This window comes from Rhipicephalus sanguineus, chromosome 4 (assembly GCF_013339695.2).
Source record: "Rhipicephalus sanguineus isolate Rsan-2018 chromosome 4, BIME_Rsan_1.4, whole genome shotgun sequence".
NCBI lineage: Eukaryota > Metazoa > Arthropoda > Arachnida > Ixodida > Ixodidae > Rhipicephalus > Rhipicephalus sanguineus.
The window spans coordinates 115,345,448-115,362,835 of record NC_051179.1 but is presented as its reverse complement, the minus strand read 5'-3'; the positions used below and the strand labels follow the sequence as shown (position 1 = coordinate 115,362,835).

Here is a 17,388-nt window from a genome sequence, read left to right as displayed (position 1 = left end):
TACTTAGGCAGTAGCTTTGTGGAAAGGCCAGGAGTGGAGGAGGGAACGCGAAGCCACACCAACGTTCCAGGCGAATACGACTGAGGAGGCAGGTTTTCGTCGTGACGGTCCTTCTGGCCCTACTCGCCCTACAATGTTACAACCCTAGTTTCTTAAGCTGCGCTGAAAATGCGACTGCGCTGAAACTTGTCTTCCTCCGTGCCCTCTGCACAAGCTCATGTTGTGTTTCGGTTTCGGTTCAGTATTGCATTGTACGAATGACAGGGGGCGCCGCTCTGGCATTGCTGTTTTATCCAGGCGACGTGTAAATAAAAGAGTATGTGGAGAGTACTCGTTGAGTGCGGACGTTTCTTCTCCTTCGGCGCATCGCGCCAAACAGCGTGTTCGGGCTGGCCGGCGTCCCCACCGGTCGCGTTGGTCACCGCCGGTCTTCGCCTGCCGCTGCGCCGGGAGTACCAGCCCGCAACACAGCACTCGTGTTTCCCGACGTATTGCCAGATGGCGTCCATATCTCACGCAGCGCCTCTTCTATCGTCTTTAGACGACATTTGCAGCGAAGCACGCGGATACGCGGCCAATTTTTTGTGTGCGTTTCTTCCTATCTCTTTCTCTGCCTGTCTACTTCTTTTTGTATCTTTCTATCTTTTTCTCTTTCTTCCCTGTCTTTCCCTTTATTTCTCTCTTTCTCTTTCTGTCTCTTTATCCCTATATATACTCATTCGCTCACCGTCTATCTCTACCTTTTTTCTCTCTCTCCTCCCCTTCTTTCTGTGTACTCGTTCTCTTGCCGATCAGAGTCATCCCACGCGGAACAAACCGGCGCTCGTGTTCGGGGAGCGAAGCAGAAGCTGAAGAGGACGATGAGAGCGCGTGGAGGTTGAAGATGCTGATAGTTTTCGGGTGTCGCCACACGGAATAACGAAAAGCCGAGCAGCTCTGCTGAAAAACGGTGCAATTAGTAAGAACAGAACATCCCACACGCTATCGCTATGCACGCTAAGCCTAACATGGAGCACGTGAATCGCACTGGTTTCGTAAAACACGTACAGTTTATCCATTAATGCTTAAATATCACAAAAAACAGCTGATCGTTTATGCTAAGTGGTTACTGTAGTGCAAGAAAGAAAGTATGTATTTGCCCGGTATATTTGCCTCGGTCTAAATTAGGCCACAAATACACACGAAAACTGCAATGTGGACACGAAAAATGAAAAAAGTGCTCCTTGAGTTGTTGCGTGCTTACTCCTAGTGGAATTGTAGCGAAACTGCGTAAATAATGTCGTAGTATGCTTAAGAGATGAAAATAGCGACTGGTAAGTGGTAGCGTGAGCTTCCTTAGAGGGACTGGCAACCACATTTTAGGGCACCTGTTTTCTTTAGCGCATATGAAGGCTAACTGGTAAGAGTGTCTAGCCGCGGAATGGTAACGTGGTAAACGCCGTGAAACATTTTTAATCGGAATTTTTCTATCTGCGGCGAATATGAAGTCTTATACACACTTGACAACCCATGCTCCAAACAGTGAGCGCGAGAGCTGTTCGTGTTCCAGCGCGGCGGTTTACTGCACATGCGGGCACTCCGCGCGCATGCGCCGCGGCTCTACATGGGCCACTGGCAGCCGCGAAGGCAGCGCCGCTTCTCACCGAGAAACTTCTATTACCTCGTAGGCAACAGAGAACAGAGCGAGAATAGATAATATTATACATACTCAAACTTTGAGGACCAATTATGGCGCGCATGACAGAATCAGGTTACGTACAGCAAAGTGACCGTCTTCGTAATCCTGCTTCAAGGCTCTTCCGCGAGGCCGCACGACATACTGGTTTTTGTTACTTTTAAGAACGAATTAAAAATATAAATCCTACTCGCAACGCGAAAAGGATGCTGGAATCAGTCACTATATTTCACGGTCTTTTCATTTCTACTAGGATTCTGTCCAGTTGTCGGTCCCTTTAAGGAGCTGCAGCGCCGAAAACGAGGAACAAAAAAGTTGGACGCATATGTCCCGCTGTCCAACAAAGAGTTACTATATTTCCGATTATTACTACAATTAGAACAAGTCACTCCATGCTCTTCATTGTTTTGTGTTCTGCATTGGCTTCGTATGACCACGACTAAGGAAATTTGAGACACTCCAGTTTCCTCCACGTTCCTTGCGAGCATAAAAGAATATGTGAAACTTCCACGTTGGTCGAGGGCTGCCTAGCAATACTGATTGCTCCATGAATTTGCAAAGTTTGCTGTAATTTATGTAAGAGCAGATTCCTAATGATAAACGCCCTTAGTGGCTAAACAGAGAGTGCATCGGGCCATTATGCTTGCATTTAGAGCATTTAACCCTGCAGTCTGAGACTTCATTCTTCTTTTTATGCAAAATATTTGGAACGGAGCTATATGGAATCCCGCCGTCGTACCTCACACGAAGTGCCTCGGATGAGTCAACGAGAGCGCTTCGTATGTAAATGCCCATGTCAACCATGCGTCCCTATGACTCAGCTTTCTCCGAATTTTCCCACGCAGGTGCTTCGTCGGGCATTGGGGAAGCCACGGCTTTGCGTTTCGCCTCGCACGGCTGCTGGCTTACGCTGACAGCGCGAAACCAAGCGGCCTTAGAAAGCGTGGCCGATGCGTGCCGTGCAAAGGGTGTTCCACATGACAAGGTGAGCTGCGCAGCACGGCCTACAATCACACGAGGAGAGAAAAGCTGTAAAAAAGAAGCGTAGCGGTTCGGGCCAGTTGGTACTGCATGATCTACACCGCGGAAAAACGGCAAAAGACGAGAAGGCACGCCGACAAACGCTTGTCGTAGTCCGCTCTCGTCTTTTGTTTTGCCGCGCTATTACGCTAAAAATCTAAAGCGGATCTCCATTGCTTACATAGCAGAATCTCTCGAAAGAATATACTTCGCGGGTAGCCGTTGCGCTATGTGACAATTACTTATCGTGTCGGCGGTGCTCCTCGATATTCAGGGTTTCCCTGAATGTCGGAGCACAGCTCGTTGTCGCTATTTCCGCGGTATTAGGATAACATTTCAAAGTGCAGTGGCCGCAGTTCCTATCTCTTCTTTCGGGGTGTGTAGATATTTTTCTTAGTTTTTTTTTAATTGTTTCTTTTTGTAGAGAGACAAGCATAAACTAAGGAGTTTATAAACTATTTGTCGGTGACGGCTGCCCCTTTTAGCTTGGTTATGAGAAATAAAATCAAATTTAAGAAAAAAAAAATTATTCGTGCCGTGTGTGTGTTCAGAAGGTGTAGTTTTGAAGTGATCACGTTGCGCGCTGCCGTGAGTCTAAGCTTCATTGCTCTCCCTTCTGCCTCGACTAGTGACCGCACTTGATACCCCTTTTAATCTGTTTCTCGCTTTTTCTTCGTGTTCATGCGACGTGATGTCCGTCGTTTCTTTTTCATCTTTCTCGCTCTGTCTTTTTGTCTTTCTGCTCACCACAGTACGTGTGGCGGTATTTCGCTCGTGCTGCTTTAGACGATTCAGCCAGCTGGCTTACTTTGACCGCCGGCGTTGCATGCAGCACATGTTACATAGTACGTGGATCCGAGCATGCACTCGTGTCAGGTTGGCCACTGGTGTACCTAGAATAAAAAGTACTCTTTATGCCGTTAAATTTCGCCTTTTTTTTCTTTACAAGCCCAGCAGGTTTTCATATTTTGCAGACACGAATGCGGCCGCATCATCTATTCGCAGAGCTTGTTAGTTAGCAATACCTAGATATAATAAACGGCCTGTTCAGAGAAGGGGGGGGGGAGCCATGGGTACAGGGAACTATACATTGCAAAAAAAAATGTCTGAGAGAATAGGAAAGACTGTTCCCAAGCGACACTCGAGCCGATGAGCGATGCCTTAAGCACTGGAGGATGCCATATGAGTTTTAACAGGCTGTAAATTCGTTGACATCAATGTGAATCTAAGTAGACGAGTATTTCTTCATTTTCGATACGAGTGAAATGAAGGCGTTGCGTGAAGAAATCGTTACCGCGGCCTTTCGCGAAGCTGCAGAACGCCAGTACTCGCGGGCCAGGACAGATGGCTGGTTTGGCGTTTTAAAGACAAACCTCGACTGCACGCAGCGCCGTACAGCAGTTGCATAATTTATTTTAATCAAGTTGTCTCTCCGAACGTGAACCAAAATACACGAGCGCACGTGTGTGCTTCGAGAGCGGATTATTGCGATTCAGGTAGTTTAATGACGGCAAGCTTGTACCTCTCGAGTCGAACAGCGTCATTACTGAACGAAGTGAGCGTTCCGAGCGCTGTCACCGTCCTGCATTTCAGCCTCCTATCTCAGGCGTTCCTTGGCTGCTTCTTAGTAGGTGTACGTCGAAGGTGCTTCATGTCACACTCGGTTTAACGCTACGCTGGTGCTTTCCCCGGCCCCAGCCGCCTTCCGGCCTAACTGCTCTACGAGCTGCAGTGTTTTTCATATACATTGGTACTCATTAAAAAAAAAAAGAGAGTTCGCATGGATACAGCTTCTTAATTTTTTCGTTATCTTCATTTGCCCTTATACCCCATGTCACTGTGCAGAGTAGTCAACCGTACAATTTTCCTGGCTTTCCTCCCCCTTTCATCTGTTCTTCCTATTCCCTGTTCAACTCCGTGCCCTTAAAGCAAAGACGCTTATCCACCTCGTAACGTATGCCTCAAAACAAAAAAACAAAAAAAAACGACATAGGCTACAACTCGCTGACTGCTTCGCATGAAATTTATTCTTACAATGCATGGGAGCTGCCGGATTTTTTTCACCAAGACTTTGCCGCCGAAGTTCAATTTTTACTATGTACGATAAACCGCCCTTTGATCTCTTTTGCTCCATATTACCATGCGCGTCATGCGGTCATGCGCGTCATATTACCGCACCACGTGGGCCGATTTTCAGGGGGCTACCAAATACACTAACGAGCTGAGTTGCTTCAACGGAGCCTGGGCACGCCGCTGTTCGTAATTACAGCATTTTCCAACGCCCTTTCATCTGGAACGTAGAACGCCAGATGTCACGCGTTTAATTGGAAACATCGTCTCAGACAGCCGTGATATCCTGCCTGTCTTCTTTTTTCGACTGAACCTGATATTTTGTCGTTTCGAACTGTATATTACGATTTAGACGCGCAACGTAGTGCCATATTTATGCTTTCCCAGTATACCTGTGACTGTTTATGTAATATTGTTCTAGGTGCTAGTAGCACCAGGAGACATAACGGTAGAGGAGGACATTCGTGCTGTAGTTGAGAAGACCGCAAAGCACTTTGGGCAAATTGACATACTGGTGAGTGCATTGTTCCTCTGTTTTTTTTTAAAGAAAAAAAAATTAAGACTGCGTATCACAAGTTGCAGTGAGCAAATAAATTTTATGCCCGAGAGGAGCTAGCAACGCAAGGAGAATGTGCCGAAAGTGAGATAGCCTTATGCTTTATTATGGGTGACGTTGAAAAATCAGTTGCATTTACACAGCAGGTTCTCTCCATGGAACAAGTTTGCTGCCGCTGATCCGAGATATTCGAAAAAGATAATGTGCTTACAGAGAGAGAGAGAGAGAAAGCTCATTATTGAAAAGAGAGAGGTTAGCCAGTTTACACTTGCTTGCCTGCTACTCTGCAGGGAGTAATCGGACTTCGAAGCTTCACGCTACCAGGAATTTGTACCGGAATATCCTTTACCTGATATTGTCATTGATGGACCTGCTGACCATACGCGCAACCATTGAGAAAACGAAAGACTCGCATGCCTTAGAGCATAAAATCGTGTGTAGCAGATCGCGCAGTCACAAGGCGAAGCTTTGGTTCGAGCTATTTGGTCATGCGTACTTATGCAAACTCCCTAGGCGCGGAGATGACAAAGCCAAACATAAACGTCTACAGTGCTTTTTTTTTCTACGCCCTCTCCGCGCCCAGACGTTTGCGTAAGACACAAGGCATGTGTAGAATTTTTGATAACCCAGGAAAACTTCATGCAGGGTTTTTCATGAAGCGGCACGCTCACTCAGAATATAAGAACATTAACCATGTCATGTACTTCGCTTTGTATAGTAATAAAGTCACACGGTCCGTCATGCATTCGCCTAAGACAACTCGAAGGCGAAAGCCGCCCGTGCTTTTCTTCTTAGTTGACTGCATTCTTCACTTCATTTATCCATACAATGCAACAGTCAAAAGTCGCACGATCAATTTATTCATCATGTGACTTTTTCTGGTGCAGGAAGAATGTGCGACATCAGCTAACGACAATCATTTCGCTATGAAATCATTAGTGTTAACAATGTACTGCAAATGCGCGTGTGGCTGAGGCCATACTCATTGAAAGAGAAGTTAATACGCGCTTGCAGATAGCAATAAATGCAGGGCCACATCTGCTAGAAAATGTGACGTGCATAACTTCCATGATTCTTTTATGTTTTTTCTTGTTCTGCGCACATTTACCGAGCTGCGCATACAAAGGTGATATCTTGTAACCGTCAGTAAAGATCTAGCGCTTCCATTCCGAAAATACCTTAGAAGTCACGAGCTTTTTTGGTTTGTTGGTAAGCTGAAAAAAGAAATGTACCCTCAAGTCTGCTGATGAGAGAACCTTGGAATGGTTTTAGTCGCATCTGCTATAAAACAGAGAGGTTGCGGCCCATTCATCTTCCGAACCGATGTCATTCCCCTCTGGAGGCATGCAGTGCGTGCGTAGAGTACTGTGACATTTTTGTGCGCTCTTTCCTGATGTGCAGCAGAGTTCATGGATTTGTTAGCGCAGGCTCATTCGTGGTATCGCCACAATAAATGTCTTTCCACGTGATACACGCATGCACATACGTGCTAAGTTATCTCAGGTGCCTGAGCCCCGTAGGCTGCCACCTTTGGCTTCAGTATTCAGAACATTTAGCCACAAGCGCACTCAGTGCCGACATCCCAAGTGTGAAAGAGCAAGAGTGGTAAAAGCAATATTTTTAAATAATAGAAGCATTTAAATGTACACCAATTACTTTCGCATTTGAACAAATATTAGTAACATTCTGTCTGTAACGGCAACAGCGCAGACGGCAACAGTGAGATATTTATAATATTCTCCATCCCTGCTCTCTCAGAAATATATTAAATAAGCATGAAAAATGAAGAATAGGGCTGACCCAGAATGCAAGAAAATAAATACATGGACATGATTGAAAGTGCAAGCTATGAAATTCAGCGAATCATCAGAGCGTAGATCGAAGCTGCTTCGTGCCCTCAAAGACGGAATAGGACAGAAAGGCCATCTTTGATGGCCTTTGTCGCCATTTTTCACGACCTTTTTGTAGGCTTCACCACACAAAAAAAAGCGATAGAAATTAGTGGCAGACTAGCCAACAAAATAATGCGAAAATGTTTGGGATAAACGCATAACAAGAAGCAGATGGGATTATCATATTGAGGTAATATATCGACGCATCAGTGCAGTTCGCTAACATTGTGCTCCAGCCACGAGGCTTCATTTGTAGAGCCCCAAAAATGTCCTGCACAGAAATGTGAGAAATAGCGTCACAAGAAAATTATCCCGGACTGCTCTATTCATTTGAAACATGTTACCTCGAAAAACACTGAGAATCTGGGAAAGATTGATCATTTTTCTTGAAATGACAACATGGAAAGAGGGAAAGGGACTCAAGCACCGCATTATTCTGCATGCGCACGGTGTAAACAATACTCGTGCACATAAGGACTGCTTGTTGGGCTAGTTGGTCTGACATTATTACTAAAGGAATCTAGCGCAAAAATTGCACACACACAAGAGAGAAACACAAAAGACTGCGAAAGCTTACGGCCAAACTCGCGTTTAGACGGTCGCAGGCTGCGCCTTCAATTGGTACGTTCCACACGCTGGCGAACTCAATAGAGAAAATGAAGGATGCCGTGCCGTTCCACGTGGTGACGAGCGTTTGGCATTAGGAGGAAATGGTCCGCCTGTGTCAGTGGCCCATCAGTTGTGCTGTAGATATCAGTTAATGGAAAGCTTCTGTGATGATGTCTGACGTCACTATTTCACTGCTACTGAGCATGCTTGCAAGCTTACGTGTTTTCCAGATTTGACTGTCAATAAACAGTTGAGAGTTGGCGCTCCTCTGTCGCTTCTCTGTCGCTTCTCTGTCATTTCTTCATGTTGTAAGCATTGCGCCAGGAATCACAAGTTTAGCAAACTTAGGTACCAAGTCGCCCAGGCACCAGCTCTTCTAGAGTGACTTGCTATTAGGTTTAAGATTCCCAGGTACTAGGTTTAGGCCGCATTTTGGATGGAGGTGGAAATGCTAGAGGCCCGTGTATTTAGATGTAGGTGGACGTTTTAAGAACCCCAGGTGGTAGAAATAACCGGAGTCCTCCACCTCCACTACGGCGTCTCTCATAATCATATCGTGGTATTGGGGCGTTAGACCCCAACAATTATTATTATTATTATTATTATTATTATTATTATTATTATTATTATTATTATTATTATTATTATTATTATTATTATTATTATTATTATTATTATTATTATTATTATTATTATTAGTCATTCCTCGGCATCCACTTGTTCCTTCGTGATTGCTGAGGTTTGCCAGCCGCAATTACAGGCACTGAATATTGCGGAGACATGCCGTCATTTTTTGTGTACAGACGCATAGCAAGCCAACCGTCCCTTAAACCACGTATCGAAGAACCGAAATGGACCGAAGGCCCTCAAAATTGTCGAAGAATGCAGGAAACTGCTCGCGGTAAAGTAGCAATCAACGGCTTGTACACGTCTCGCATCCTGCTTAAAGGCTGCAAATTCTATTTATTGTTCGTTGAGTATAACAGAACGCGCTTGTAAATGCTAGCCTTCGGCATAAAATCGACAGATCTGACATGGTCAGATATTCTCACAGATCATGAAGATCGCCTTAGAAATACACAGAGGCGCTATAAATGATGAAAATTTTACGGCAGCTCTCGTGGTTACAGTTTACGCGAAGGAAGCGGCTTACAAGCTGTCTCAACCAAACTTCGCGCAGTTCTCTCGGCGCTTTAGCGCTCGTGACCTAAATGAAAACAATGTAGATTGGTAGGTCTAAGGAATTCTCGAGCGGCGTTGTTCTCCCAAGGGAACAAGAGATTTTGCCTGCGAATTATGCCTTCATTTATGAAATGCGAAATGCTTACGCGATTGGAGGTAAAGAGCAGCATGATGTAGTCTTCAATCGTGCAGCAAGCCTTCAAGAAATTTGAGGGAATAAAGCTGCGTGCGCTTTCGTGGGTCTAAGTTAGACTACCGTTCTTCATTTTAAAAAATGCAAATGCGAGCAGAGCTAATTAAACATGTTGCGCTATAATCACAAGAGAGATGCTTAGGAATGGATATATGTATTCAGTATTCTTCGGGGTGCACAGGCTGATATAGTTCGCCATACCGATCAATGCCTGCCAAGTTACACGAACAGTGATACACATGCTCAGAGCAGTTACGGCCTGCACAGGGTTGTTTCGCATGAATAATAGGGGAAAACAAAAGCATAAACTTGTCCTCGCGAGTAATCTGATGAAATTACGGAGCACCTTCTTCTACGCTGCTGCGTATAACGAAAATGGCGTCGAAAGTTGCCAAGAAAACTGCACCTGTCCTATGCAATTGCGAACACGCAGAAGAAGCTTCTAGATGCCGGGTCGGCTGAAAGATCACAAGTACAGCGAGCACGTGCATTAACCAAGTCTGTTGTAGAAGCAAATACGTAGCCAAATTGCAGAAGGGTGTTTTGAAGGGCCAGTTGGTACATGATGCTGAGGGGCAAACAGCGCAAAAACGGGACGAAGTAAGAATGACCGCACAACACAAGCGCTGTTGTGTGGTCATTCTTACTGCGTCACGTTTTTGCGCTGTTTCCCCCTCAGTAGCTAAACTATTGGAAATTTTCTATTATAGGATGATGTTCGCTTCTTGTTTACCCACTAACACTTATGAGGCATCTATAAACATGCGTGCAGCAATGCCTTAAACATAGAAAACATTGGCGCTATAGGTTACGTCCCTCTGCGTAGTAGTTTTAGCAAAAGGTCTAGTAACTATGCTCAAATAGGTGACGTCCTGTATGTTAATTGCGTCCTTCTATGTGATAGTCTGCAGCATATTGGGGTAAACGTCTTGTCCTTCCTTTCGTTAAGTGTGTCTGGTTTCTGTACGCTATCTGGTGAAGTCAGAATGGGCGTTTTTTTTTCTTGTACGGTGACATGCGAGCTACTCGTAGAAACTCTCGGGTTCTTTGGTAATGTTCTGTTCTTCTCCGCAGCATCTCTCCTTTTATTGCACGTATGCGCGGAATAATAACTCATTTAATAGGCGCGATGGCCTTGCTGCGAGAAGTAGTGGAACCTGTCACTATGGTAAATTAATCATGACAGATGTGTTAATACTGTTGAGGCTTGTTTAAACCATATCTATTTACACTACTTAACAAAGGAAAATGAAATTTACATGTCCACTCAAAACACACGCGGCAGAAACAGGCGCTTTTTTATTAAAAATCGTGAAATCGATTTAAAAGAGCAACGATTAGCACGAAGAAGCTTGCTGCGCCCACAACACAACTACGCAGTGAGCATGCTTCGAATTATATCGCCCTGTTCCGGTGTTACTGCCGTCATGCGATATGCACGCTGCATCATCAGAAGTGCTTGAATATTTCATCACCGCGGCTAACAGCACAACAATAACCAAGAGAAGGAAATAAAACAACATAAATACGGCTCTCACAAGTAACAGCCGGCTTTTATATTGAATAACACGCACACACACACACGCATGTCAGCGCGTGTCATACTTACCATCTTTGCATTCATGCGTTAGTTACTTCTTTGTGTTTGCTTCCTTCGGCGTCGGTCATCACAAGGAGATGAATTACTAGCAACGTCACTCTTCGAGAACATATTTTACCTGATGAAGAAGGGAACCACACTTACAAGCTTGAGTTGAAAGCTTCTGTTTTCGCCTTGTTTATTGCAGGTGAACAACGCAGGAATAACTATGACGCGGACACTCGAAAATTCTACGATAGAAGACTACAACCGCGTCTGGGAAACGAATTTTCGTGGTCCACTTTTGATGATAAAATACGCTGTGCCACATTTACGCCGAGCAAAAGGTGAGGTTTGGAATCGTGCATGCTTCCGAACACATTAGCCCTATGGGTTTCTGTAACGCCTACAGGATGGTAGGAATAAAGCACGCTCTTGTTAGAAACTGTCGATTAAGATTGCTGGCCATAAAAACAAAACAAAAACAAAAAACGCGCACAGATTACAGGTGAATACGGTTCTGTTGATGTTCACATAATGTTCGTGAACAACGAGAGTGAAGAAGCGCCTACAACAGCTGAACTATTCGCTATTCTATGTGCCATAAAATTTATCACTTCTGTAAGAGATGCCCAAAAATGGGTAATTTTCAGTGATTCGCAGGCGCCACTAACCTCACTCTGTAGCACAAAAGCAAAAACAATCAATAGCAGTCTGTTCTACAAGACACATAAAGAGCTCACCAAGGTAAATCAAAAGCGTCATGAAATAATGTTCCAGTAGATACCGGTACATTGCAACATTTCTGGCAACGCAGCAGCTGATCAAACATCACGACAAGCACATCTCAAAAATGATATAGTTTCTATTCCAATGTCGAAAAATGAATTGCGCAGCGTTTCAAAGACAAAATCTTTCAATATGTGTAGAATTACATGGTTTGGCCAAAACTCTAAAAGGTGTTATTGACATCATATAGATCTTATTATTGAACTTGAAATTCCGCTATCTCTATATAGACAAACGTGTGGAAACCTTTATTCATCGATTAAGGCTAGGCACTGCTTACACCAAGCATTTTTTACACAGAATTGGCCGCGCTGAAACTCCTGACTGTCATTGTGGATTCGTAGATGAAGACATATATCACCTCCTTCTAGAACACCCACAACACGACGCATCAAGACGCCGACTTAAATCATCGTTAATGACATTAGACCGCAGACCACTCAGTTTAAGGAAACCATTGGGCCCGCGACCAACAAGAGGTTTACAGAAGTGTGCTTTAAAAGCACTAATTTTTTTTGAAGACAGTGGCATTCTTTGCCGTTACTAGCGCATTTAAGCTTTGTTGTGTTTGAACGGCACAGTGTATATTTATGTGCGTGTTGACTATTGTTGTCTTGGTTATGTTAGGCAACGGTTGCTCTTCATTTTTTTAACATCACCGTATGTACAGATATATGTGATTGTTAAATATGTTGTTTTGACTGTTATGTTATGTGTTGACTGTTACGCTAAGTTGTATATTGTATGTGCTGCGGGTTAGTTGTGCTTAGAAATTTGGACCCCGTGTGCTTTATGTTAGGCACCTACCTCTAAGAGCTAAAAAGTAGCCGGCGCCTTATCCGTGCACCAACGTATCCTTATATCATGTCAATAAAAAAAGAGAGGGGGGAGGGCTGGTTTGGACTTACAATGCCATCTCTTAGGGCTGTGGGCAGTCAGGTACATGCTCGATTCGTAACAATTATTTCACTTGACTAAACATTATTGCTTCTAATTTGTCTGCCCACCAATTATATAAATATATAGAAGAGGTATCATCGGTTTCCGAACGGTGAAATCCAGAAAAAGGTACATCCAGATGCTTCTTTTCGAAAGCAACTGCTTATTAAGTCGACGTTTCGACCGAAGCCCAGGCTTTCTCGCGAAGTAATCACAAGGTGTGATATCTGCGTCGAGAAAGGCCGGGCTCCGCCGCCAATAAAAGGGCCTCGATAACGGTCGCACTCTCATTATGTCACCAGAAGTCGGCAGCGACTCAACAATGCTTAACAGCGACAACGATAACAAGGCCACCAGATTGCAATAGCGAGCACATAGAAGGACGCATTGCTGCTACCGATCTTCGTGTACCCCGCTGCTTACTGATACCACGCATATATTGCAGGCAGCATCGTGAATGTGTCGAGCGTGGCATCGACAATTGCGGTAAGTACGATTGGACAAAACTCACGATTTCGCCGCAAGGGCGATGCAGTGATTGCGATAGCAACAAATTGGAAGGTTATACGGAGTAAGGCTATCAGCTTACACTTTTCAGTCTCATCTCGCCTAACTCTACAGAGAGCAGGTGGAAGGGAATATGGCCGCTCCAGGGAGCGAGGCGGTTTTCGTGGTGTGTGTGTCGTCTTGACTCGAAGTAAGCAGTGAAAGCACAGCAATTACAGTAGCATACGAGCCGTCTACTGATGTCTGTCGAGACAGTGCGTGCGCTAGTGCTCGCGACAGTGGGTTCTTAAGGCGAACAGACAGTGGCCGTTCATTTCCTTCCTCTTTTCCTTCAACGAAGGCGAGCTGAGCAGCAATTCGATAGACTCGAAACACACAGAAAAATTGCTGACTTTAACTGAGGATCCTGGTTACAATGGTCGCGATGATGAAAGTCTCACAACTATTTGTGAAAGCTGGCGAAAAGTGGGATATTTTTTATAATCCGTCAATATAAATGGTCAGTAGAGACCGGACTTTAGGCAAATGCCTATGTTGTTCTTGCGCTCCTATTGCACAACTTTGATATATTGAGCACGAATTTGAGGCTATGGAGGGCTTTTATAGTGTTTTTATAGTGCCTATAAATGCCTATTTTTGGCGCTCGTGCCTAAATGCCTATAAGAGCCTATAAATGCGTGCTTTCAAAATGGGCGCCCTTATGAACACTAGTTAAACTCAAGTTTCGCTTCCCGGTGCAGTGTGAGACCGTTATTCATGTTACCGCGCAACACTGACTGTTTGGAACTCTATGGGATTCAACCTAGACCTCTAGTTCGACCAACTGCTTGAAACAACCGCCAGCAGCAGTTAAATGGGACGCGCCAACGAGCATACGCCACCGCGCTGACATGGCGTGAGCGGTTGGCGAATGCGAAATTGCGGAGGGTCTTCAGGAGAGAGTGAAAAGCAAAAAAAAAAAAAAGAAAGAAAAATGTTATTTGCAAGCGGTTGTTTATTTTGTAATTGACTCTTTAAGGTGTTCACCTCCAGGGGAGAAACTGGTTCTACGCGATTCAACGCGGCCAATAGGAAGAATTCCTTCCTTCTGGTCTTTTAGCGATCTGGATGTCTGCTGATTCTCTACCCTCCTCAGTCATGCCGAAAACAAAAGCACGCAGGAGTATGTTGATTCGACAGTCGGCAATTAGCTCACCATGCTACAGAATAAGCGGGTAGACGGTGTTCTGCAAAGCGTTACGGACAAACGACAATTGTACGAATACGTTCAACTGTTGGTGCCTATGTACCACCTTAAACGATAATTTTTTTTTGTTTTCCTGCCGTAATAGAGGTCGCGCACATTTTGCTTTGAAATCACTTGCATTTATGTAAAAATTTATTGTGCGTATAGTTACGATATTGGGAGGTCTGAAGCGTTGTTTTGCCTGCCTATTTTGGGCGCCTAAAACACGCCTTTTTATTGCCTAAAAATCTGGCCTCTAATGATCAGCCTGTCAGTCGACGATAAAGAGCCAATGGTTTATGTAAAGGCTCTCCTTTTATTTAGTTCTTAAATATCTACAGCGCCTAAATGTTGTCGTGTACAGGGAGGGGAGGGGGTTGGATAGAAAAGTGGGACATTTTTTGTTTGAACGCATGTACGAGTGCAAATACTTCATGGTTTTTCTTGCTTAGTGAAAACTAATGAAACAACGAAATACCCATGAACGTTGCACTGTGTAGAAAATCACATATATGCAGAAGCTGATCATACTGGCAAGACGAAACCTGTAAAGCTGAACCAGGGCATAGTGTGGATTTTATTTCCGGAGGGGTGATCTCATCAATATATTAGTTCCCGTGGATGCTCGTGTTTGTACGTGTAATACATTTACGCATAAAAATGCAAATTTTCCGGGAGGGGGTGACCACCGCCAACGAACTTCTGGCTGCGCGTAGGAGCTGAACATATTTGAACAGGAGTAAGGTCACGCATTTTTCGATACTAAGTGGTTGCTATATTGAGCATTTTTGTGAAAACGAACAAAAGAAATCGCTTCATGTGGTTATAAATAGCAAGCTAACTCTGCTGACACATGAACGGCGGCGAGCAGATGTGATGGCACTTGAAAGGCAAAGGAGTGTGAAGAATAATTGTCAGGTTGAGTGAGTGACAGAACAAAATCAGTTGAATCTCCAATAGATCCTCCAAGTAAGAATAAAATTATTCGTGATTCCACCTCAGCTCTCGCCACCTAGCGGGCGCCCCTGAAAGCAGCAGATGCAGGATCCACCGTGAAGCGAAACAAGTTTCCACAATGCGGCCCGCTGTGAAGTTCCTGTTTAGTTCTTGAAAAGTTACCATCTCGCCACGCACAAGCGCTAAAGAGGAAAAAAGAAACGCTGTTCATAGAGCTCAGCTTTGAGTACCAAAATGCATGTCGTCGTGACGGAAAGGTAGAAATGCATCGTTACATTGTTTCTCTAAAGAAGCAGACCGTGCACAACGAAGAACGACGAGCAATAGAAACTTCCATGTCGGGAAAAAGTGATTAACACTACGCTGGTTCATTTCAAACATGTTTCATGTAGGGAAATAGTAACTAAAACTATGCCGGCTTATTTGAAACAGCTTCCATGTCGGGAAAATATTGACTAACAGTATGCTGGTTCATTTCAAACAGCTTTCATGTCGGGAAATTGTGACTACCACTAAGCTGGTTCATTTGAAACAGCTTCCATGTCGTTAAAAAAGTGACTACCACTATGCTGGCTCACTTGAAACAGCGTCCATGTAGGGAAAATGGTGACTACCCCAATGCTGGTTCATTTGAAACAGCTTCCATTTCGGCAAACAGTAACTAACAATATGCTGGTTCATTTGAAACAGCTTCCATGTTGGGAAAATAGTGACTAACACTACGCTGCTACATTTGCAACAGCTTCCTCATCGGGAAAATAGTGACTAACACTATGCTGGTTCATTTGAAACGGCTTCCATGTCGGTAAAATAGTGGCTAACGCTATGCTGGGTCATTTGAAACAGCTTCCATGTCGGGAAAATAGTCACACACCAGGCTGGTTCATTTGAAACAGCTTCCATGTCGAGAAAATAGTGACTAACGCTATGCTGGGCCATTTGAAACAGTTTCCATGTCGGGAAACTAGTCACAAACCAGGCTGGTTCATTTTAAACAGCTTCCCTGTCGGCAAAATAGTGAATAACACTATGCTGGTTCATTAGAAACAGCTTCCATGACGGAAAAATAGTCACACACCAGGCTGGTTCATTTGAAACAGCGTCCACGTCGGGGAAATAGTGACTAACGCTATGCTGGGTCATTTGAAACAGCTTCCATGTCGGGAAAATAGTAACACACTATGCTGGTTCATTTGAAACAGCTTCCCTGTCGATAAAATAGTGACACACCATGCTTGTTCATTTGAAACAGCCTCCATGTCGGGAAAATAGTGACTACCACTATGCTGGTTTATTTTAAACAGCTTCCATGTCGGAGAAATAGTGACTGACACTATGCTGGTTCGCTTGAAACAGCTTCCATGTCGGGAAAATAGTGACAAACCAGGATGGTTCATTTGAAACAGCTTCCCTGTCGGGAAAATAGTAACTAACACTATGCTGGTTCTTTGAAACAGCTTCCTTATTGGTAAAATAGTCGCACACAATGGCGGTTCATTTGAAACAGCTTCCCTGTCAGGAAAATAGTGGCACGTCATGCTGGTTCAATTGAAACAGCTTCCCTGTCGGGAAAATAGTGACACACCATGCTTGTTCATTTGAAACAGCTTCCATGTCGGGAAAATAGCAACTACCACTATGCTGGTTTATTTTAAACAGCTTCCTTATCGGGAAGTGACTGACACTATGCTGGTTCGTTTGAAAAAGCTTCCATGTCAGGAAAATAGTGACTAACACTATGCTGGTTCACTTTAAACAGCTTCCATGCCGGGAAAATAGCCGCACACCATGCCGGTTCATTTGAAACAGCTTCCCTGATGTTAAAATAGTGACACACCATGCTGGTTCATTTGAAACAGCTTCCCTGTCGGGAAAATAGTGATTAACGTTATGCTGGTTCATTTGGTACATCTTCCATGTCGGGCAAAAAAGTGACTAGCACTATGCTGGTTCATTTGAAACAGCTTCAATGTCGGGCAAATAGTGACTAACACTATACTGGTTCATTTGAAACAGCTTCCATGTCGGGAAAATAGTGACTAACACTATGCTGGTTCACTTGAAACACTTTCCATGTCGGGAAAAATGTGACTAACACTATGCTGGTTCATTTGAAACAGCTTCAATGTCGGGCAAATAGTGGCTAACACTATGCTGGTTCATTTGAAACAGCTTCCCTGTCGATAAAATAGTGA

At 44.2% G+C, this 17,388-nt stretch overlaps 1 protein-coding gene across 2 annotated transcripts in view; it reads left to right on the top strand.

The window, feature by feature from the left end:
• LOC119390606 (uncharacterized oxidoreductase MexAM1_META1p0182) overlaps positions 1-17,388 on the top strand; it is a 54,890-nt gene that overhangs the window by 19,909 nt on the left and 17,593 nt on the right. Inside the window, exons 2-5 of one of the 2 annotated variants that reach the window (XM_037658195.2) lie at positions 2,521-2,660; positions 5,187-5,279; positions 10,985-11,123; positions 12,950-12,990. In XM_037658195.2, the coding sequence (XP_037514123.1) occupies positions 2,521-2,660; positions 5,187-5,279; positions 10,985-11,123; positions 12,950-12,990 (413 nt within the window). The remainder of the gene's footprint in view (positions 1-2,520; positions 2,661-5,186; positions 5,280-10,984; positions 11,124-12,949; positions 12,991-17,388) is intronic. The other variant, XM_049414876.1, reaches the window with a different exon arrangement.